Below are 22,901 nucleotides of genomic sequence, written 5' to 3'. Positions count from 1 at the left end.
GAATAGCACATTGTTCTATCTGTTGGAATAGCACAGTGAAAAATATTTGCCTCTTAATATAAAGCTATTCACTAATGACTAAGCATATGTTAATATTCCTCTGATTTTATCCTAAAATTTGATTGTATGATTTTTCAGGGGATCAGAGAATAGCTTAAATGGATAAAGCAACTTCTTAAAGTTGTCACGGCATGGAGTTTCCAAATAAGACAGCTTTCAACACAAAAATACATTCATGAAAAATACCAAGTACTATTTCATATTGCTAATGTCCTTCTGAAGGCTAATGTCCTCTCCAACAAAAGCCAAAGGTGACAATATAGCACTGTCGTTTGAGAGGAAATCAACTTTGGTGTCTCCTCCAAAAGGGGGTGCATATTCCTATCATAGGCACATTTTCTTGTTTTATTTCTAAGCTCACATTCATTCTTTCACTGTGAAGTTAAATTTTCTTTACATGATCAAGTCAGTATTTATGAATTCCAGATACTCTGAAGATGGACTGTTCCCCCAGATCAATGATTGTAACATTCTTAATGCCTGGTAAGTAAATTGGCACTTAAACCCTAATTGTTTCTTCCATGTTGATGCAATTTTTAACCATATGCTCTCTGAGGAGGAACCCATATCATGACAAAGCTAAACTCCAATGAATTATTGTTTTTTTTTAGAAGGAAGCAGAGGGAAGTCAGTGACCCAGACAGAAGACCAGGTGACCCTCTTGAAAGAGGCTTTCCTGAATCTGAATTGCTCCTGTGAAAACATACAGTAGTCTTCCTTATTCTGGTATGTCCAGTACTCTCAAGAAAGTCCACCTCTTCTCCTGAATGCCATAAAAGTTTTCTACATCTTTCTACCTTCTGTCTACATCTTCAGGAGATTTGGACTGAAGTACTGATATCTGGTCTGCAAAAAGAGAACAAAAACCAATTATTACTGTTTCTACTTCTATTGTTGGTTCTTCTATAGCTTCTTTCCCCAGACGCAAAGAAACTGAAGAGGGCTTTGGCTGTGTTTCAGCTTTAGTGTTAAACCGTTTACACTGGCATCACATTACTTTAGTTAAGCTACATTAGCAGTGTTGATGAGTAGTTGTAGAGGCATTCATGCATGAACCTCATACGCCTCAGATCTCATGAGAAATTTTCTATCCATCAGAAAGAGAACATCATGGACTGACTTGTGTGTTGACATTTTATATCAATGTGTACAAACATACACACCCTGCACATACATAGGAATTGGTTTGGATGAATGTGTCTTAAATTTTTAATTTGACTAAAGCATCAGAATTTTACTCTTAACTGCTCACATAACAAGCACCTGCATTTTGAATATCACTTTCCTTGCTCTAGAACATCTTCCAGAGAGCACTGTCTTGTCAGAGACTTTGAGGGCAGCTCCCAAGTACTGTACCCCTGTGGACTCAGACAGGGCTGGGAGAGGGCTTATTTGGTGTAGCAGAGCTGCTAGTGACAAGAAACTTTATTTGTAGTTGGGAGAGATGATATTTTTTATATTTCCTATGCATCTTCACTGATCCAGGGGGAGAGAATGATGGAATCCTCCAGCATTTTACTACTGATCCTATGGCTTCAGCTCATCTGTGAGTTTGGGGATTTCTCTGGGAGCGTAGAGTACAATATGTGAAGTTGTTGTCTATCCTAGGTTCCTATGGAGAAACTTGGAGGCTTGAGAGTGATTTACATTGTGGAGAGGAAGTGCCCACTACGCAACCAGTCTTTGCCTGTTGTCTTTTTACAGAGGGGTGAGTAGCCAGCAGAAGGGGCGTCCGGGGTCCTTCAGTGTTCGAGAGGGAGCCATCGCCTCTCTCAACCATACTTACAGGGACAGCACTTCTCAGAACCTCGGGAGGTACCGACAGTGCCCCAGGAAAGGCCCCGAGTTGCTGACGTCCATATACTCCAGTGGTGACAAAAGAGAAGGAAGAGTCACAGTGCAGCTCAACAAGCCACCTGACATCTTCCCTGTACACCTGAGGCTCCCAGCACAGCGGCTCAGCCACCTACCTCTCTGTGCAGTGAGCGCACAGTGGCCCCCGGGCACCTGCAGCCTGCACCCAGACCACAGGGGCCGGGGCCGGCCTGAGGGGATGGCCATGCACAGGGAGTCCAAGTTCCTTGGGAGGGCTCTTTGAGGAGTCTAGAAGAGTTCATATGTGAAAGTGCTTGTTCTGACGACTAAAGATCTGCATTGTTGGCGTACGGAATGGAGGGTGTTTTGGTCAACGTTAGTGAGGTAAGATGGAGACACCTAAGATCATGTGCCTATCTCCCTCGCCTGATGCTTGGCACTGTGGATTTGCCCTGAAACTTATATGAAGTCCTGGAAAAATGTGGTATAATGGAAATAAGCCCATAGAGGAACAATTAAGATAAATTACAGGAAAAAGTTAAGAGTCACATTTATTGTAAAACTGAAACTGTCAACGGTCAGCCATGGTGTTGTATATGTAGTTCATGGGATCAGAAAACCTTTAAAATGAGGAGCTAAAATTCCTGTCTAGTATTGTTTGTATACTCACAAACTGAAAGGAAGCAGCTAACCAGTATTTGGTTGCATCCTCAATCTGCAGAATTGAAGACTCTCAACACAGATTTCCATGGTATGAAAGAAAGATCTAGAAGGCAGACAGAAAGCAGAAAGTTGTGCTACAATCAAGATACTTAAATTTTAGCCTCACTCTTATTGCACATATTGTGACATTCTGGCACTCTGGAAAGAACCCATGCAGTGCTGGCTTGAATACCTATTGTACACTCAATGGCTCATTTAGTCTTAGATTGTGCTACTATGTGTATCTCAAGATTGGTTTCTGGATTAAGTCAGATCATATATTATTTTAGGATGAGTTCCTTAAAAGTAGAGTCTGACTGGAGAATTCTTTGCCCATATTTTATTGTGGGAAGGAGGTTGGAATAGGGCTGTGTTAAACACGGATCTGGTCCAGCTGGAGTCCTGATTCAGCCTGATCTGGAGAACTGCGGAGCCTACATTGCACTGGAGTCAATTCTTCCCATATGGTGGCAGGGGGCAAAATATTCTTGCATTTTCTGCAATGTATTGAAGTCACTGGTTGTATTCTTTCTTGGGGGAGCAAGTGTATCCTACTGGACAATGGTGGCTCTCAGTGGAAGAGCTCCACTTTGTACAGAAAGGGGCAGCTGTGAGCCTAATGCAGCCAAAACTCACTAGCTGGGCCTTGGGTATCCTGGCCTGGGAAAACAAATTTAGTCTGTGCATCTGAGGAAGCCTCTGTTAACACGGAACTCTCCTGGCACATGGGGAGCACTCCATTAATGATAGAGGTCCTATTACTACATCCTAAACTTTAATTTCTTTATCTATCTCATGGTATATAGATAGGTGGTCTAACCTTTCTTAAAGTGTTGAAATAATTCAGATTAGAGCATAATATAAAAGTTCTAAGTGAATACAAGAAATTATTATCCAAAGGAAAATCTTAAAATATTTGAGAATAATGACTAGGGAACACTTATGTATGTGTATGTATATACATATATAGATGTTATGCATAATATAATGATACTGGTATATAGCTATAATCCCTGTTGGCATATATAGTTATATTATCTATATCTATATCTATCTATCTATCCATAATTGGTGATACTGGGGATTGAACTCAGGCCTTTCACACTGAGCTACATCTAAAGCACCCTCTTTTTTTAAAAAAATTTGAAACAGGATTTCACTAAATCACTAAGTTGCCCAGGCTGAGCTAGAAGTGGTGATCCTATTGGCCTGCCAGAGTGCTAGGATTACAGACATGCACCAGCATTCCCTGATTAGTGCATTATTATGTTAATTTCATTGGGGGAGATGATTCTATGCCAGCGGTGGTGGACGTTCGGTGTATGGGCCACTGCAGGCTGTTTGTATCACTGAAAGCTCTAAAAGGCTCACCATCACTGTTCTATGCCATTTTGCCTATTTCTTGTGTCCTAGTAGAAATGACTCTAATGATACTTTGGGGCCTCTAGGAATAGAAAGACAGAAGGAGAGTTTTTCATCTATCATTTTGAATGGCTAATATATTTTGTTCTTGATTTGTATTTAAAAATGATAGACTGGGAGGAATATTTTACCCATTTTCCCACAGGCTCACTCTTGATTGGGATGGTCTAGCAGTGTGGACGTGTGTGCATAGAGGTGAGTTGGCAGGTTTCTGACTGGGATGAAAGAGCTGAGGACTGGCGACTCAGTTGCTCCCCACATTACAATCTTGTGTTCCCTTGTGGTTCATTCCCATGTAGTGAGGATTAAGTACCTGGAGTAAGGTTGTCACTGTTCTTCTCACACAGGAGCAGGGCAGCAAGATGGTGCACAGGGAGAACCTGGGGTTCTTCCACAGCCTGAACTACAGGGCATCCCCTTGGTTCATCCCTCCTATCCTCCATCATAACTGCTCTCTTTCTCAACCCAGTAGTTCTCAGGGGTTTGGCAAAAGAGGTTTCCCTGGTTCCCTTTTCTGCCAGTCTTCCCTGGGCCTTCTAGAGCCTTGGTCTCCTCTCTGGCCTCCAGAGGGCGCTGCTGCCCACAGAGACCTTGTGTGAGACTCTTCCAGTTCCCTGGGCTGCTGCCTCAAGCTGAGCAACCTCACTCGTGTCTGTGGATGGGCACCTGTGATTTAATAAGAGACTAGTAAGCACTCAGACTGCTTCAGGGCGTCCCCTTTTCTAGCTGTTGTTGAAAGCTGTCACAGCAAGGGATGTGAGCAGCCAGCCTCTCTACTTCTCCTCCCAGGGATTCCATGATCTGCGCTACCTCCCACCTGCTTCTCACCCTGCAGCTCATCTGCCCGAGGAAGACCTCAGCCCATAGGAGTGACACAGAGCAGTACTTCTGTGATGTGAGTGACACTGCCTGGGACTGCAGGGGAAGCGGAGCATAGAACGCCTGAGACTGGGACTTTCTGGTCTCAACCTAGATGGTTTTGTAGGAGTATCTTTTTCTGTAACACAAATAGAGCAGGGTGGGTTTAGCCCCCTGGTGTGTCTGTTTCTTGAAGAATGGCATCACTGTCTGTGTCCTGCCAGGTCAGATGCACTCTGTCCAGGTGGAGGGAATGATGAATTTCTCCAGGAGGGACCCTCCTCATCTCCACCTCTCCACCCACCCCAGCACTCTGGAGAAAGCACATCAGAAAGTGTCAGGACTTCCAGTGACAAAGGCAAGGGCACTTGCACTAAAAAATCAGCTCTGTATTCAGTATACTAATCAGCGTCACCTCAGGTGATGATCAATCAATAGTGTATTAGTCAGAGATCACTAGAGTAACAGATTTAATGTAATATTTGATATACCTACACACATATAGTGTGTAAAAAACGCATAAATCAGAAAAAGAAAACTATAAATATTTTAATACTAAGTTTATTGAGACATAATGATATTAATACAAGCTACCTTTGGCCTCTACAATTATAAGAGGTGGTCAAATTGATGGACATTAGATTCCAGACATTTACTGGGAACAGTGAACTGCTAGAGGGTGTATACATTGTTTGGCAAACTCTATGTATATACCATATATATATACACACACTGCATACATACCATATATATGGCTTCTATATATGACATATATAAAAATCCTATATGTGAACCATACACACACACACACGCATACACACATATATATATATATATATATATATATATATATATATATATTACATTATATTTTACAAGGTAGGGTATTAATGGCCACCTGCAAGGTCAGGTGTGGAGCATACAAAAAGACTGTGTACTGGAGAGTCAGATGATCCAGTCAAAGGTGGAAGTCCTGGAGGTCACTGCAGATTCCCATTGGTAGCTGGAGGGTCTACTTTGGAAGACTGAAAAGTCTGAGCTGAAAGGATGCAGAGTCTGAGCCAGAGGCTAAAGGGCCTGCACTGGAAACCGGGAGGTGGACATCAAGGTGGGGGTGAAGACAGGATGCCTCTGAAGAAACTGAAGCAAATGTTTCTCCTTCATTCCCCTTTTCATTCCACTCGGACTGCAACCCTGTTGGTTGGTGCCACTCACACCCAGGGTGGGTCTTCCATCTTCCATCCAACCACACCCAGAACTATGCTAATTCATCTTCCTCTTTTATTCCATTCAGGTTATAAGCCTAATGGTTGGTCCCGCCCACACTCAGGGTGATGCTTCTATTATCTCCACCTAGGACTGTACTGTATAAATTTAGTTATCACACATCTTTATCCCAGTATCACGCATCCTAGATCCAGCCACCTCTGGAAAGCCCCACCTATGAGCACATAAGGCCTTAGGGGACATCTAGATACAGGCCATAACAGCATTATTCTCCAACTTTCACTCAGGAGTTACTTTTGCTAGAAAGGGGATAGGCTAAGTGTTCCTTTGGAGGAGGGGTGGCCGCAGTTTCCTTAAGATGGAGATGACATGGTAGCAGAGACAATGGGATTGTCCACCACTTGCAGCCTGGAGCTTAGAAGAGAAGCCAGTGACTGTACAGAAGACAGGTTCTCCAGAGTGATTTTCTGTGCTGTTTCTAACTCAATAGACTTGAGTCCAGTTTCCAACCTGTACAGGGAATTTTGAGGCAAACTTGCTATTCACTAATTTATTCTTTTTCTCTATAATACAATCAGAATTCATTTCTTGTGCTCACCAATTAAAACTCTGACTTATTTACAATCTTATTCCTGCATTAAGCAAAAAATAAATCTAAGGAAGAAACCAGATATTCAGAAGTTATAGTAATTGTAAGAAACCTAGTGGTGCTTGTCAGGTTTCCTGTAAAATGCTAGGCTCCAGCATCTTTTCTTCATCTAATTCTTCTTGCATTAAATTATATCCCCTTTCACTCTAAGCCAGAACCAAAGTTGCATGAAGTAAAGAACAGGATAGCTTTGTAATTCCTTCTGAGTCAGCCCTACATTCTAGAGCAGTCTGTTGGCAGGATGGTGTTGCTACCACTAGAAGGCAGTGCCGCCCTCTCCTCAGTTTTGAGTTAAATCAGGCGAGCCCGCGTGTGTGTGAGTGTGTGTGTGTGTGTGTGTGTGTGTGTGTGTGTGTGTGTGTGTGGTGTGTGTTCAAAGCAAACCCGCAAGGTAAGAAAACACGAAGACTTTGAGGCAGGAAGGACAGATACAATGGGAACTCACTCTCCTGACTGAAGAACCAGACTTCATTTCAAGCCCCAGAGCTGAATCTTCTGAGAGACCAGCAAAAAAGAATGGAGAGCATCCTGGGGATGCCCCTGGTGATCCTGTGGATTCAGCTGTGCAGTGAGTGTTACCGGTGCGGGGAACAGGGATGCCAAGTTTTAGAGCCCGTGTGGCTGAAAGGTGAAATCCGGCAAATTTGGAGACGTATCTGGAAATGCCGTGACTGATCCCTGCCTGTGGCCTGTGTTTCTGTCTAGGAGTAAACAGCCAACAAGGAGAAGAGATTCCCTGGGCTCTGAGCATCCAGGAGGGGGAAAACGCCACTGTGAGCTGCAGTTACCAAACTGCTATTACCAACCTGTGCTGGTATCGACAGGAGGCCGGTGGAGGTCCTACCCCACTGATTTTAATTCGTTCAAATGAGAGAGAGAAACACAGTGGAAGACTGAGAGCCACCCTTGACACCGCCACCAAAACCAGCTCCCTGTCCATCACAGCTGCCCGGGACACAGACGCTGCTGCTTACTTCTGTGCTACAGAGGCACAGTGTGCAGCGGGCACCTGCAGCACCACACAAACCCCCGGCTGCTTTCTGGGCATGAACTTGCAACGGGAAGCAAACTCCAGGCTCAGTTCTGCCATCCTGGCTACCTATGCTCAGGCTTATCATCAGTGTAGCAGCCTTTGATTTTTGTCATTTGATATGAAAGACTTGGATCTCTGAGCACGGAAAGCTTCCTGCTCTAATTCTAGTGTAACGGCAACAATCGGGCTGTATTCCACAAAAGACTGAAGGGCTCTATTTTGAACAAAAAGAGTTTATTAAATAAATTTAGACCAGTCACCGCTCATCTCTGACTTACAGGAACGTGGGCCCCAGCCTGCCTTTGTTCCCACCTTATATACATTTTTGATTTCCATGGTAACAGATTGGAATGTTGTAGCCCTGGCCACACCTTGTTTTCCTTGGCCACGTGCCCGGGTCAGGTGCCCAACCACAATGAAATACTTTCTGTACTCTGTGCTATATGTCCCCCTTTAGATTATCATACATTTCCTTTATGGTTACAATGTTTATCTAGGGCCAGGGAAGGGATGAAACAACCCAGGCAGGGTCATAGGTGGTTATCTGGGCCTGGGTGTTCTTTGTCTTTGGAGAAGCATTCCAGGGCTAAGTCAGGAGGGCAAAGCTGACTTTTTACAACCCCTCCGGGATGTTTCTCAAGACACATTTTGAGGCTTGCACTAAGACTAGAATTCTTCTATCTTAAAATGATATGCTAAGAGTCACTGTCCCCTACACTAGCAGTAGAAAACAATCCCTGGGCATTTACAGAGGGTAAGGAAGAACTGCTAAGTATTAGAATGTATTCCCTGTCCTTAGCTGGAAGGTCTGAGGCATGTAGGGACCATCATGATGACACAGTGTTAGGACAAAAGGCTGGGATGAAAAATAAATTCTTAGGCTTCTCTTTGTAGTACAATGTGTTCCAACTGACACACAATGAGGCCTGATAAAAGCTCAGAAGCAGAATGATTATGTAAAAATAAACATTTACCATGAAAAGATCTAAAAAAGTCAGTTAGCTTCACTTGCTCTTAGTCAGCTTAGAACTACTAATTTTGGAATCCCACAGCTAGCAATACATTATTAGTGTCCCATGGACTTTGGCAAAGACAGCACCTTTGTCTTGTAGGTTGTGCTAACAGCTGCCTGGGTTGCTTTTTATGGACCCGAGGCTGCTTTTGCTGGGAACATGGTCTCTTCACTTGGGTCTGCAGACATCTGATGGGAGACTAAACTAGGGCAAAAGACTTGGCATCTGTACTGTGTCCACTCTCTTTGCTTTCTTAACTGCTGAGTCAGATTCTACTCAGCTCTGCATGCAGACATGTTGATTATTTCACTAATGTTATTTTCTGGATTATGACACAGAGTTAATTTTGCATGTCACCCATTGGAGCTGGTATGTATTTCTTCTATCCCACTCTTCTCCTTTTTTAGCAGCACAAACACTAAAAGTCCTTCAGCCCCATGGTGAGGCCCGGCCACTTAGAGAAAATGATGACACAGCGTCAGAGTAACTCAGCTGTTCCTGAGCAAATTCCACTGCCTATTAGCTCACCAAGTAAAGGCCGAGCCTGGGGTGTTGTATGCAGGTGATGGAGCTATCTACATACAAATCCAAAGCTTCTAGGGTGCCTTGACCATGTTTTGGAATTGTGCTCCTGGTCAGTAAAATTTACCAGACTTTAGCTCATGCCAAGAAATCAATAAAAATATGCTATTTTCTTTGTTCCGTGAGCAGCACCTTGGTCATTCTCGTGACTAATTGCTCCTGTCCTTCAGGCAAAGCCCCCAGTTCCTTTAATCCTCCTTTCCCCCTGCTCACTAAAGACTTCTGCATGTGTTTGCAGTGTTTGGCCCCAGACTCATTTCTACCATCTCTGGGTCAAAAGATCCTGCTGTCCGTTGTCAGTTGTGGTGTCAGTTTTTGGGTGGCATAAATGGCACTTGCACTCCCTCAGTTCCAAGAAAGAGTGGTTCAAACTTGCAAATCTTCTGCATAACCCTCGCAGAACACTGGAATTACTTGTATGTGCCCCTATGTCTGGCTCTGGATTTATATTTTTAATAAACACCATTTTCATTACTTAGAGATTTGCTGAGTTTTACATTATGGAAAACATGAACAATTTTAAAACAAGGGGTGATTAATTTTTCTTTCACATAAAGAAGCTCCATAGCAACCAAGATTGTCTTGGAGGAAACTTCATCATGTGGGGGGCCCAGGATTCTTCTGGTTCATTGTTTCTCTTCCTTCAGGTGTCAGTCATGTTGTGAAGAAATTGCTAAAGATCTTTCCACTTTGTGCACCTTCCAGGCAGAAAGAAGGAGAGAGGCAATAGGTCCCTGCTGGTTAAGCCAATCATTTCTTAAACTTTGCCCATCTTCCACTTATATTTCACTTATGGAAGTGTTACTGGATGTCCCACCTGCGACAGAGGTGAGATATCTGGATTAGTAGGTTTTTTAAAAAATGTGACTTGTTGCTGCTCACACCAACACTGGGGATCCGCTGATAAGGAATAGAACAAAATGGACACTGAATAACCAGTGTCTGACACAGCCACAGTTGGAGTATATTAGGAATTGTGTGAAGGGCCTGGATTTCAGTCATGTATATATATTCTATATTGCAGTTCTTTGAATTTGTTTCCTGAAAGTCTTGCAGAATCAGCCTACTTCATCTCAAAGCCCTAATTAAAATCTACCGTTGCACCCAGCACACTTGGTACACGCCACACCACTCAGTGTAGTCCTCGGTACTCTGCTTTCTGTACTGCAGTGGCAATGACTTTGTCAGAATACAAATCTGATGGTGTTAGTCAAGCAGACACTTGCTCTTAGGGTAAAAAAAGTTCCGAGTGTGATGTACTGAATCTTGCCCTCTGTGTCTCTTAATGTCAGAGAGCATTATCTTTGCATCCTCAGCACCAAAGTACCTTGTGTGCAAGGATCTGCATCAAATCTCCTTTCCCTCCTTTCCATTCATTAACTTATTTAATCTACTTCCTTCATTTTAGTCTCCCCAAATACTTCCAATAATGTAGTAAAAAACTAACAAGAAAATAAGGTTTAGTGAGCTCCAGACAGTTTGGTCCATGGATGTCTGGGGGGTATATGAAGAAATTCCAGAGGAGTGACCATTTCCTGAAAACTATGGGCCAATAGTCAAGGAGAACATCAGGCCCCCTGCTTTATAAATAAACAGAGGAGCAGCTGTGCCTGTTTATTATGCGTTTAGCACTGCTGCATTGGTGCTAAAACAGCAGAGTAGGGTAGTTGCAACAGGAATCATAGGACCTCCAAGTTTAAAATATTTACTACTTGACCCTTTGAAGAAAGATCAAACACCTAGAGGAAAAGGGCTCTCAGCTTAGTTTTATCCCTCCAGAAACAGTCTGCTGAATCTCCATCACCCATGCGGTCAGCTTCCTGCCTAGGACTAGCGATTGCGCTGATATTCTGTGAGAGAAGTTTATTCGAAGAGACTAAGATGTTCTATTCCTTGGTTTTAGGATGAACCTTCACCCCTTCAAAACTGGAGACTATTCCTCTTCAGTGTCAAAATAACAAGGAGTTACTACTTGTAAGAGGGACCCATAGATACTCTGACACTGAGCTGCACTTACCAAACTAGCTTTCTGCATTTCTTGCTCTGGAGCCCGAGCCACTCTGAGAAGCTCGTCTGAAGAGCAGGAGATGGGCAACAAAAATTTCAAGGCCAGTCACGCTGTATAATATCTTTTTCCACCTGAAGAAAAGCAGGGATGAGAATGGAGGGATCTCTACTGAGAGGTTCACACCACGGAGTATCAGCTCATGAGAAGTGTTTTCCTAAACTTCTTGAGGTCTGGGATCCTCACCGTCCTGTCTCGTTCTGCCATGCCTCAGGTTTCAGTGCCTGAAGCTGCTCAGATTTCTGGGGGCTTTCTATAAATAAATTAATTAATTAATTAAAAAATACATACTTTTCTTGAACAGGCAGTAGCAAGAGCCTTTGAAATCAAAGCATGATGACTTCATGGTAAATCTGTGTCTGGGACTTCACAGAATTCATCATTCGCCTTTGTTTTTGAGACCGAAATACTATAGTAGCCTTAACTTATCCTCATACTGGTAGACTCTGAAGCCCCAGTCTTCCTTTCTAGACAGCAATCAGGCCATTTCACATGTAAATCAAAAGAGTGTTTCTCCCTTATTAATTTTTAAATAACACTTTTATCCAGATATTAATGTAAATGCCATCTCTTTCTTTCATTTAGGGTATTCAGAAAATCGTCTAGTTTTCACTACTAATTACAGAATATTAGGGCATTGAAATTACCCTGAATGATATTGTAAAGATGGATACTTGCATGTTTGCCTAAACCCTTGAACATGTGGTATCGTGAGTGAATCCTAATGTACACCTGGGGCTCTGGGTGACAATGATGGATGCGTGATGTTCATAATGGGGAAGGTTATTCAGGTAGGGGGCAGGAAGTATATGGGAAATCACTTGCTCAATTGTGTTGTGAAATTAAACTTGCTCTCAAAATAAAAAGACAGTGGGACTATCCTTATCTCTAATATTAGAATATTGATTAATGAACAAAAATAATTCCAGTGACCTAAGACTTGATTAATGAACAAAAATAATTACTTTTTAAGACTGATCTTTGTATAAATGCATGATCTTCATGGATCTATATTGGACCTATATATTTAGATGGATAAGATACAAATTTTGTCAGCTTGAGACTACAATGATTTTACTGAAAGTGGTGTCAGGGACAAATGCCAATGCAAGTGGAATGCTACTGACTACCAGCGATACTTTTAACAGTTATGATATTATTCTCAATAACCTTCTTGTTACATATTGTGTATTTTGGGGTTTTCCCTATTCCAGTTTCCATCATCATTGGTGAGTGGTTTGAAGAAGCAGGCGTATTTTCAGAAACACTTGGATTGTGTCATAATAGAAATTCCTCTATCTGGCCACTGAATAAAATATTCTACATTAATTTTTGTTTACACACATGCATACATGCACACACAATGTGTGAACACATCCGCATATTTATTTTTTTCCTGATGTTACTTGACATGGCTCATACTTTGAGATGTTGTGATTCAGGAGACATGATAAGAATTCATTCATTAACAATAAAATATTTTCCATGTAACTTTTCCTGAATTCCATGACTAACAAGGTAGGAATAAAGACAGTCTAAAACTTTTGCATTGTTGTTAGAGAATCACAGTTCTGTGGTTACTTTTCACCTTTGCTCTATCTAGAGTAAAAGAGGCACATGTAAGACTACAGGGTGCGTGACCAGGTTCTCCTATGTACTTACTAAAATTCATAAGAAATTGTAGGTCTCGCATTCTCGCTTTTTCTATCAAAAAAGAATGATGTGAATGCGATTGCATCTTAAAGGTCATCGTTTTAAGTCCACCGAGTTATACTGAGACACAACAGGTTCTCAAGGCACTCTGGCCTCTCCGACTGCACAGGAAGCATGTCACAGGTCGCTGGGAAACATGCCCCATATCTCTCACCTGCATTTCCTGTTGAGGCAGATGTACCAAACAGCCCAATAACACTCTTTTACCTCTTGAGCACAAGATACAAAATTAAGATCAGGATCTGACACAGAACATAGAGCATTTCACTACAGGGAAGAGCTGCCACTATGCTGTTTGCCAGCCTGCTTGGGGCAGCCATCACCTCCCTCTGCCTTGGTAAGGATTCCACAACACAGGGCTCAGCCTCTTCCTAGCCCTGAAGGTCATGGGGAGAGCAAACTGTTGGCTGAAGAAGCTGCTCAGAGGAAGAGATAATGAGTAATAAGACCAGAGTGCTGGGACCTAAACCATTTTGTGCCTTATCCTCCCCTGGTTATAGATAAAGGATCATCTTATTCTTATCCTCTTTCTTGCAGGAACCGGCATGGCCGAGAAAGTATCTCAAACTCAGACTGCAATTTCAGCACTTGAGAAGGAAGATGTGACCATGCACTGTGTGTATGAAACCAGTGATCCTCGTTATTCCTTATTCTGGTACAAACAGCCACCAACTGGGGAAATGATTTTCCTCATTCGTCAGGACTCTTACAGTGAGCACAATGCCACAGAGGGCCGTTATTCTCTGAATTTCCAGAAGGCAGCCAAGTCCATCAAGTTCACCATCACAGCCTCCCAGCTCGTTGACTCAGCAGTGTATTTCTGTGCGCTGATGGAGGGCACAGTGAGAAGGGGCCTGCAGGAACCCTGCAAAAAACTCAGCAAGAGACAGGGCCCTGGGAAGAGACTTCATCACAGACAGGGAGGAGCACAAGCATCACGGCTATGCTCTAAACCATAAATCTGCAAGAGTTAAACAGTTAAAATTCATTTATTTAGGATAAATATTTTTCATCTGAAAATTATTCTTTGGTTCAGCTGATTTTAGTTAAGTGATACAAGTGTTTTTACATTGTCTCTCAGAGCCTGTGTAAAATAATATCATAACTGTGTGGAGTTGCAAAAACCCTGTGCTTTAAAACTATTTATACGTGCATAGGACTACCTGTCTTCTTATTCCTATAATACAGTTGTGATGGTTACTCTTAATTGTGTTAACTTGATTGGATTAAGAAATACACAGAAGATTAGTAAAGCACATTTCTGGATTTGTCTGGGTGGGTCATAGAGGTGTAACTCTGGGTGTTATCTATGGTACCTATCCTGTCTGGCATGATTCCTATATCTTCCTTCCTAGCCGCCATGAACCGAGCAGCTTTCCTCTACCACATCCTTCTACCTTCTGTGTTTCTATCTTGGAGCATGCTGATCATAGATTGAAAGTCCTAAAACCATAAGTCAAATTAAACTTCTCCACATTTAAATTTTGGATATCAGAAACTGTTCCAGTGATGGGAAAGCTAATACAGAAATTTGGTACCAGAGAAGTGGAGCTAGTGCTGTGACTGTCCATATGGTTTAGAAACTTTGAGAAATGATTCATGAAGGAGATTGGAAAAGTTTGGAGATGCAGGCTAGAGAAACTTAGAATGCTGTAAGCACAGTTTCATGGGTGATTATGGTTGGTTCTCAGAATATATGAATGTTGATAGCATAGGCTGAACATTACAGGATGGATTTAGGAGGTTTCAGTTGGAAGAAGGGCTCCATTGGCAACTAGACTAGAGACCATATGTGTTATACTCTTGTGAAAAATATTTCTACATGAATTTTTTCCCATGACCTAAAATTATGGGAAAAGTTTTTTCCCATAATTTTTTCCAGGGACCTAAGACTTTGTGGGATACAGAAGTTAAGGACAATATACTAATAGATCTCATGGAAGAAATTCAAAGACAGTCCAATATTCAGGCATGAAATTGCTTTTTAGGCAATTTTATAATGAGAATCCAGAGAAAAAAAGCAGAGAAAAAATTTTTCAGAGAAAAAATTTTTGAAATAGTTAAATTTTGACCCAAAAGGAACTATGTACAGGGTTGAAGCCAAAAGAAGTGTGGCTGCTGGTGAGATTAGTACCTTTAGAAGGACCCAAGTACTTTGCATAGGGACAAGAACAAGATGCCTTGAAAGCATCTCAGGCATTGCTAAGACCCCATCAAAGGCTCAAAAGAACAAAAGTATAAACCTTTCACTTGAAAAGAGAGCCCTTGGGCCCCCATGCTCAGGAAGGGACACCTCAGAAGTTCATTCTCCAGGATTAATTTTACCATGTTCAGTCATCCAGGCACTCAGAGGCTGTTGCAGTCATGGTCCACAGGAGGCTGGTTACATTTCCAGCTGGCAGCAGACCTTTGTGATGTCCGTGTGATTACTAGTTTCACCAGCATGCAGAATGCAAGAGATGTAGGGTCAGGAAGATTTCTACCCAGTTTTCAATTAAAAGTCTGGGAGATCAGGCAAGGAGTTCTTGAAAGTGTAGTGTATAAATCTGTGGGAATGAAAAAAAATGTGCAGAGGAGATCCCAGGAAGTCAAAGATGCCAGGAATGTGGACCACATAAGATACGAAAAGTGTAGGTTGTAAGTGAACCTGGCCCAAGTGGTCATGTGTGTTGTAACCATTATGGCCATAGGCACAACCATGTGGTCCAGATGCTGGACATGGAGCTACAGGACTTAATATTTGTCCTGTAGAATTTCAATGTTGCTTTGGTCCAATTCTTTTCACTCCCCTTATTCCTCTGATTTGGAATTAAAATGTTTATTCTTGCCATTGGATTCTTTTATTATGTTAATTCTTTTTCACTATTACAGAAGTTCATAGGTGAAAGTCTCAGAGGACAGTAATTTTGACTTTTGAAACATATGATAACTGTTGGAACTTTGGGAAAGTAATTATTGTGTTTTTTGGTTATATGTCGTGCCATGTTAGTTGGAATTATGGATTTGCTATTGTCTTTTACTTAGTTATTAACTATTGATTTAAATTGTATTTAGGTGTCAAGTTGGCAGTAGCTGGATTATGGGGATTAATAAAGCACACTTCTGGGTGTCTCTGGCTGGGTCATGGACTTGTGACTTCGGATACTACATGTGGTCCCTGACTCCTTTCACTCTGGCACTTTTCCCTTATTCTGCTTCTCTTCCAAGAGAAAATACTTGTTTCAATTAAAACAACGGCACAACATAAAGTAAATGGAGAACATGTCAAGGATCATGCTGAGTAAAGTTGTCCATCTGTCACTGAGCTAAAGGAATAAGGCTGCTGTGAGCCACATGTGGTATGCAAACTCAGAGAAAACTTTGCATAGAACCTGGCATCTCAAAACTGTGTAATATCAATAAAGTAGTATTTGTTTATATCAGGCTTATACTCTCATAGTTGTGTATAAGTTTTTGAGAGTTCACACAATGTGTGATAACAACATTGCTCTGATGCTTAATGTAGTTTCTCTCTATCTTTATCCCACATAAATAAAAACTGTTTGGAGTGTTTTTGTAAGACTGTACAGAGATTCTGAGATCCATGAATTTGAGGACTGACAGTTCACAGAATGCATATTGGACACCACATTGTGACTTTAAATGATGTTTTCCACTACACATACAATGAAGGGAATGTATTCCATTGCCCCTCTATCCTTGTACTATTGTTGTCATGAGTTTTAATTCTGCCTATGTTAGAAAATCCAGTAGTGCACTTTTATAACTTTTCTTTAACACATGTTAATATTCTTTTCCTTTTAGTCCTTAGTATTGTGTTCTGATATGTGCTGTTCCTATGAGAAGTCAGTTATCATTCTTAGCTTTGAGTCCCTGTGTGTAATTGCTCTATCTCATTCTCACTCACATCAAGTGCTGCTGAGATTTCTGAGACTTGATTACGGCTATGATCTGAATAGGTCTGTCCCCACTAAAACTCACATTGAGGCTTGATCCTCAATGTGGCAGTGATGCGAGATGGTGCCTTTAGACATGCAGAGGTCATCACGGCACTGTGCATTGCCTGGATTAATATTCTACTTAGAAGATGGGGTGAGCTCTTTCCATACTGGATTAGACTTGGTTTCTCTGGAATGAGTTGAGTTTCATGGAACTGGAATAAATAACTCGGAGTGGACTGTTATAAAATAAATTTGTCTTTCTCAAAATATTCCCTTGTGTCCTCATTTGACAATGAGGATAAAATTTCCCCTTTGAGGCAAAATGCTGATTGGGACTAGGGCATAAAAAGGGGTAACTCAGATTATGAACTGGAGGAAAAGGAGAGAGAACTTTCTCTGCAGATGGATCCTTTTTATGCACAGGAACCTCAGTAGTATGTACAAGGATAAGCCTCACACTAATGCACAGAAGAGTTGTGCCAGGAAGTATTTGGGAAATTACAGAGCTCTGCCTGGTGAAAGTGCTGTAAATAGTTATTGAATACTACCTTCATTATAGTTGTGAATCTATAAACAAATATTTAGTGCTTTCTTCGTATAGTGCTATTTCATTCTGTTTCTTTACCTTCCACTCAAGCTATTTTATAATAGTCCCCATTATCAAATATTTTTCTCTCCATGGTTTCTGTTACATGCTGTAAATTTCATCTGAAAACAGTAAATGAAAAAATTCCAGAAATGAAGGCTTCATGTTTCACATTCCATGCCATCCTGAGCACTGTGATGAAACCAAGCCCATGCCACATCCTGGGAGGATCAGTCCTTTGTCCAGTACATCCATAGTGTACAGCTACTCAATTCTCAGTCCTTACTCTGCCCTTTTTCAGAGTCAGTTAGTGCTAGTTTTGTATCCACACCTCAAACTGGACAAGTTACAACCACAGTGCACAATTGTGGATGGAAGAATCGAACATACAACTTGTTCCAGTTGATGGCAATGTGTTACACCAGAAAGCACCGTGCCTACCTTATAAAAAAAGTTATCATAGGGTTGTATATATAAGAAAATGCACAGTATGTACAGAGGTAAGTGTTCTCTGTGGTTACAGGCATCTAGGAGGGTCTGTTTTTTTTTTTTTTTTTTTTTTTTTTTTTTTTTTTTTTTTTTTTTTTTGGTCTTTTCTTCTGGTACCAGAAATTGAACTCATGACATTGCGCTTGCCAGGCAGGTGCTTTGCCGCTGAGCTAAATCCCCAGCCCCTAGGAGGGTCTTAAGAAGTATTTTTTTGTGAATTGGTATGACTGATGTTAAATAAAGGGTGAGAAGGCTCGGAGCAGCATTCAAGGAAACCAGCAGAGGGCGCTGCTTTCTTATACATGGCTCACATTTGCAGTTGGCTGGTGACTCTATAGTCTGCAAGCACAAGTCAGACTACTGGAAGAGCCTGTTGTTTCTGACAGGTGTTTCTAGAAGATGCCATTGGAGCTGAGCCCTTGAAGATTTTGTGTAATGCAAGTAGCAAGGACTATTTCCTACCAACATGCTTCGCTTCACCTGTTCAGTTCTTCTGATTCTCTTGATGTTCAGTAAGTAATACTTTATCTTAAGCATTAATGATGTTTTTATTTCCCTACAATTATGATAATCTTTGCCCTTCTTCCAAATATAAACAAATGTATTGTTGTTGTTGTTCTCCTCCCCCTCCTCCTTCTTTTCTCTTATTAGGGAGAAACCGTGGAGACTCAGTGACCCAGACAGAAGGCCCCGTTACTCTCACAGAGGGAGACCTTCTGATGCTCAACTGCACTTATCAGACAACGTATTTAAGTCCTGTTCTTTTCTGGTATATCCAGTATATGGACAAAGCTCCTCAGCTCCTCCTGAGGAGTGCAATAGAAAACCAGCAGACTGAGAGCCAAGGTTTCCAGGCCACTCTTGTCAAGAGCCAGCGCTCCTTCCACCTGCACAAAGGTTCACTTCAGCTGTCAGACTCTGCCGTGTACTACTGTGCTCTGTTGACACAGTGAGGAAGCTACAGGGGGAGCTGAGCACAAATCCAGAGAGTGCAGGAGGCTGAGGGGAGCAACCCTGGCCAGAAAGTGCTGTGTCCTCTGCCTAAGCAGTGCTCAGTGAGGTTCCCCAACAACATAAGCCATTCTCAGTTTGAGTTTCTAGAAAACTTGGAGGTCCTGAGTGACTCTGGGGTGTGATGGGGTGGACGATAGGTTAAAGGGATCACAGGGTTTGATCTCCAGAAGTTCCAGGGTTCAGCCAGGAAGATTTCTCTCTTCCACAGACCTGGAAATCTCTCACAGCAAGTATTTCCAGGGAAACCATGGTGTGGGGTTCATTTCTTCCAAGATTACTTGTATATTTTGTGATCTGAAATCTCCAGGGGTTGTGTTTCTCATGCGAATATTTATGGATCATTAAAGGGACACAAAATCTACTTTAATTATCCTACTAGTCTGTACAGCTAAGTTAGACCCTGCCTTTCCTTAGTCTCTGCTGGAAAATGTCCAATCCAACTCCTCACCAATATTTAACTTGGTGAGGCTGCTCAGGAGATGCGGCCATGGGAGGACCCTCAGCGTAAGACACTGGAGGGAACCTCCTCCTGGGCCTCACTATACAGGTGGTGAAAGTCAGAGCACTTAGGAAAGCTGTGTCAAGGAGTCCTCCTTCTTCGTTTCCAGGTTCCTCTGTCATCACCCTGACCTTTAAATGACAAGCACCTGGAGTTCAGCTTGAGGTTTCATGAGAATCCATCTGAGATAGAAGAAAGAAGACAAGGGATTTTTAACATCTCAACTCTCTTAATAAAATGTTAATGCAAACTCAAATACTCAATTGTCTTAGATATTTCTCTGTAGAGCAAGAAAGACCTGAATAAAACAGAGGATGCCTCTCACAAGATGCACTCATTTTTGTCTGTGTTTATAAGAAGCAGAAAATATGCACACTGTCTTTTACTGAGCAGGGAGTGAAATGGAAAATCTAATCCTATGTTTCTAAACTCTGAAATTAAACCACAACAGCAGCACAGAGGAAATCAAAGAGCTCTCACTCGGGTGCTGATCACACTGTAGACCAAAGACTGAACCCCAAGTTCTAATAAGAAACAGTGAGATTTTCCTTTGATTCTCATCATTAGCCTTGTAAATTCAGTAGCACTGTGGGTTGAGGATTTCATTGGCATGGGAGCAAAGATAACAGGATTTTTCTTCCTTTGCATCTTTTGCTGGTTATTATTTTTTTCCTTTTACCCAAATCCATGCTTCCTTCCTCTTGGTCCCACTCCACAGTGCAGTAGTTTAAACCATGTGAAATGAATTGCTCAGCTTCTTCTGCTTGTTGATGTTTTACCTGATTTAGCCTTTGCATAGATACTGGCAAATCTTTGGGTGGAAGAGAGAGAGGCTAAATCTTTCTTTGCTCCTCACCTGCTGAAATGCAATGGTTTACGCTGCATCCCTCTATAACTACAGATCCATGGAGAAATCTCTCTTCCACAGGTCCCACTCCCCAAGGGGTCTTTACCCCTTGCTCCTTCAGATTGAGATTCCTCATGACTCCCCACTGTCAGTAGGCAGTGTTGGATGCCTCTGCATCCTTCACCGGTTCCCTAACCCCACTCACACCACTTTGATATGGGCTCCTTTGAATTCTCTTCATTTCACTGGCTGAACATACTTTCTGTCTTCTTGTCTGCAACCTGAGTGGTACAGGAGAGAAACTTCTTTTTCTTGTTCACCTGTGCATCATTCGACATTCCTCATAAGTGTCCTTGACATCAGCTACTTCTATTGTAACATTATAAACAATTTTTAATTTTATTTGGTCTCTGTTTATGCTGTGATCCTGACTCTTACTCTCCTCACCCCCAGCCCTGGCATGCTTTCTACTGTGATACAAGATTCCTAATGCTGTGGGGTTGTATGGGCTTTGTCATTCTATGTCTACTTTGCATATTTTAATGAGTTTATAATGTTCATTCCTAAGGGATGTGATTCTAGATGAGTATGCCTTAATATTATTCCTTCTGACAGTAGCAACTTTTATCTATTTTCTCTAGCAGTGACAGAAAACAGATTTTTTAAGGTTATTAGCTTGATGTTTTCCAGTAAATGTACATATCATTTACTATATTTACATATAATATATATATAGTATATATATCCTAACATATTATAGAATAATATGTTATAATAGAGCATACTAGAATGTATATGAAAATGAATACATGCATATAATCTTGTAGTATAGATATGTGTGCAATATACAGGTAGAAGTATAATTTGAATTAAAAACAATTCTCAAATTAAATTCAACAATAAACAATTAAGAGATAATGAATTCAAACATTATAAGAAATCATTATCCCCATCTATAAGTCAAACAATTTAAAAAATTCTGTAGACAGACATCTTGATACCTCTGAAAATATTACAGCATAAATGAGACAGCTGACTCCTTCCTAAGAGTCTTGTGTAATAAAAACCTCATGTTGTGAATTGCACTCCAATTCCCAGCCATCTTGCAGCCAGCCACTCTTTGGCTGCCCAGTGGCCCACGCGGAGGTGCTGAGGCTCTGTGTCACACTGTGGCACGAGGTCGTCCACCATCAAGGCTAAACTGTGCTTGCTGAGGGTGGCAGAGTTTCTTTATTGGGATGGGATATGAACAGAGTACACAAATTCCCAAGGGCCCTTCTTACTTTTGATCTTGCTTTTTCTGTTTTAAATTGTGTCCTGTAAAACTAGCAGCCTAGCACAAAGCGTGTGGCAGCATTGCTGGTGCTGTAGCCTGTAAACCATCCACTGCTCTGTAAGGAAGCCTTAATAAACACATTCGCTCACCACTCTGGACTTGTGTGAGCTGTCATTTGGACTGTGGGCTTTTTCTCAGATTGGAGGCAGACCTTTCTTTTGTGTCTCTCCAGAACATTCATACAACACCAATTAGTCAGTGTTCTCAGAAAAAAAATGGAGGTGGATTGATCAATGGACTAGTTCATATAATTTTGGAGGTTGAGAAGTCATACAATTTTCCATCTGGAAGCCCAACTAGAGAACCAAGAAAATCACTTAGGTGGGTGTTGTCGAAAGACCCAAGAACTGTGAGGTAATGTCCAAAAGCAATGGAAGATAGATGTCCTGGCTCAAGCAGGGGGAGTGGAGCCATCCTTCCTCTAACCTCAGTTCTATTCAGCCCTCCATGGACTACATGATGCCCACCTACACTGGGAAAGGTGCATTTCTTTTACTAAGCTGATGGATTCATATGTTAATTTCTTCCAGAAACACCTTCACAGACAGCAAGCAATAATGGTTTATCAGCTATCCGGGCATCTCTTAGCCTACTCAACTTGACACACAAAATGTACCATAATAGTCTGCTCTCTGGAAAAATCCAGACCAAACACCAACATCAAGAAAATTTCATTATTTTACTACCTATAATTCTTATACTAAAAATATGAAATATATTATGGAATAACAAAACCCAAAATTTGTTGATTAAACATTTTAGGCACTAGTATATACCTAGCACATGTCCTGATACTCAGCTACTTTAATTCTGCTTTGTGGTAAGTCCTACCATCATTTACAAAGAAAATTGAGGATGAGAAAGTTGCATGTGGTTAAATACAGGTGTCTTCATGGTTGCACACGTGGAACACTAAGACCTTGAGGAAGATCTGCAAAGTAGAGAGAAAACCCTCTAAGATATTTTGGAGTTTTAGAAAGCATAATTCATGCATTCTGTGAAGGCTAGAATGAGGCCAGAGCTTGTCCAGTAAGGCAGCAAGTGTGACCC

The 22,901-nt window shown here is 41.6% G+C and overlaps 4 gene segments (V, D, J or C); all 4 read left to right on the top strand.

Annotated features, from left to right (window-relative positions):
• Window positions 1-22,901, top strand: part of LOC102015697 — a gene marked incomplete in the record, with an annotated part of 840,941 nt that overhangs the window by 86,536 nt on the left and 731,504 nt on the right.
• LOC102010877 lies at window positions 475-14,422 on the top strand. The segment is given in 2 exon segments: window positions 13,336-13,476; window positions 13,677-14,422. Coding segments are annotated over 2 exon segments (471 nt in total).
• Window positions 7,111-8,227, top strand: LOC102011093. The segment is given in 2 exon segments: window positions 7,111-7,301; window positions 7,439-8,227. Coding segments are annotated over 2 exon segments (483 nt in total).
• On the top strand, window positions 18,494-19,996 carry LOC102011413. The segment is given in 2 exon segments: window positions 18,494-18,667; window positions 18,807-19,327. Coding segments are annotated over 2 exon segments (348 nt in total).

This window comes from Chinchilla lanigera, unplaced genomic scaffold (genome assembly GCF_000276665.1).
Source record: "Chinchilla lanigera isolate Chin_1 unplaced genomic scaffold, ChiLan1.0 scaffold00008, whole genome shotgun sequence".
NCBI classification, from domain to species: Eukaryota; Metazoa; Chordata; class Mammalia; order Rodentia; family Chinchillidae; genus Chinchilla; species Chinchilla lanigera.
The sequence above is the reverse complement of the archived record's forward strand: the minus strand, read 5'-3'. Positions and strand labels throughout refer to the sequence as shown.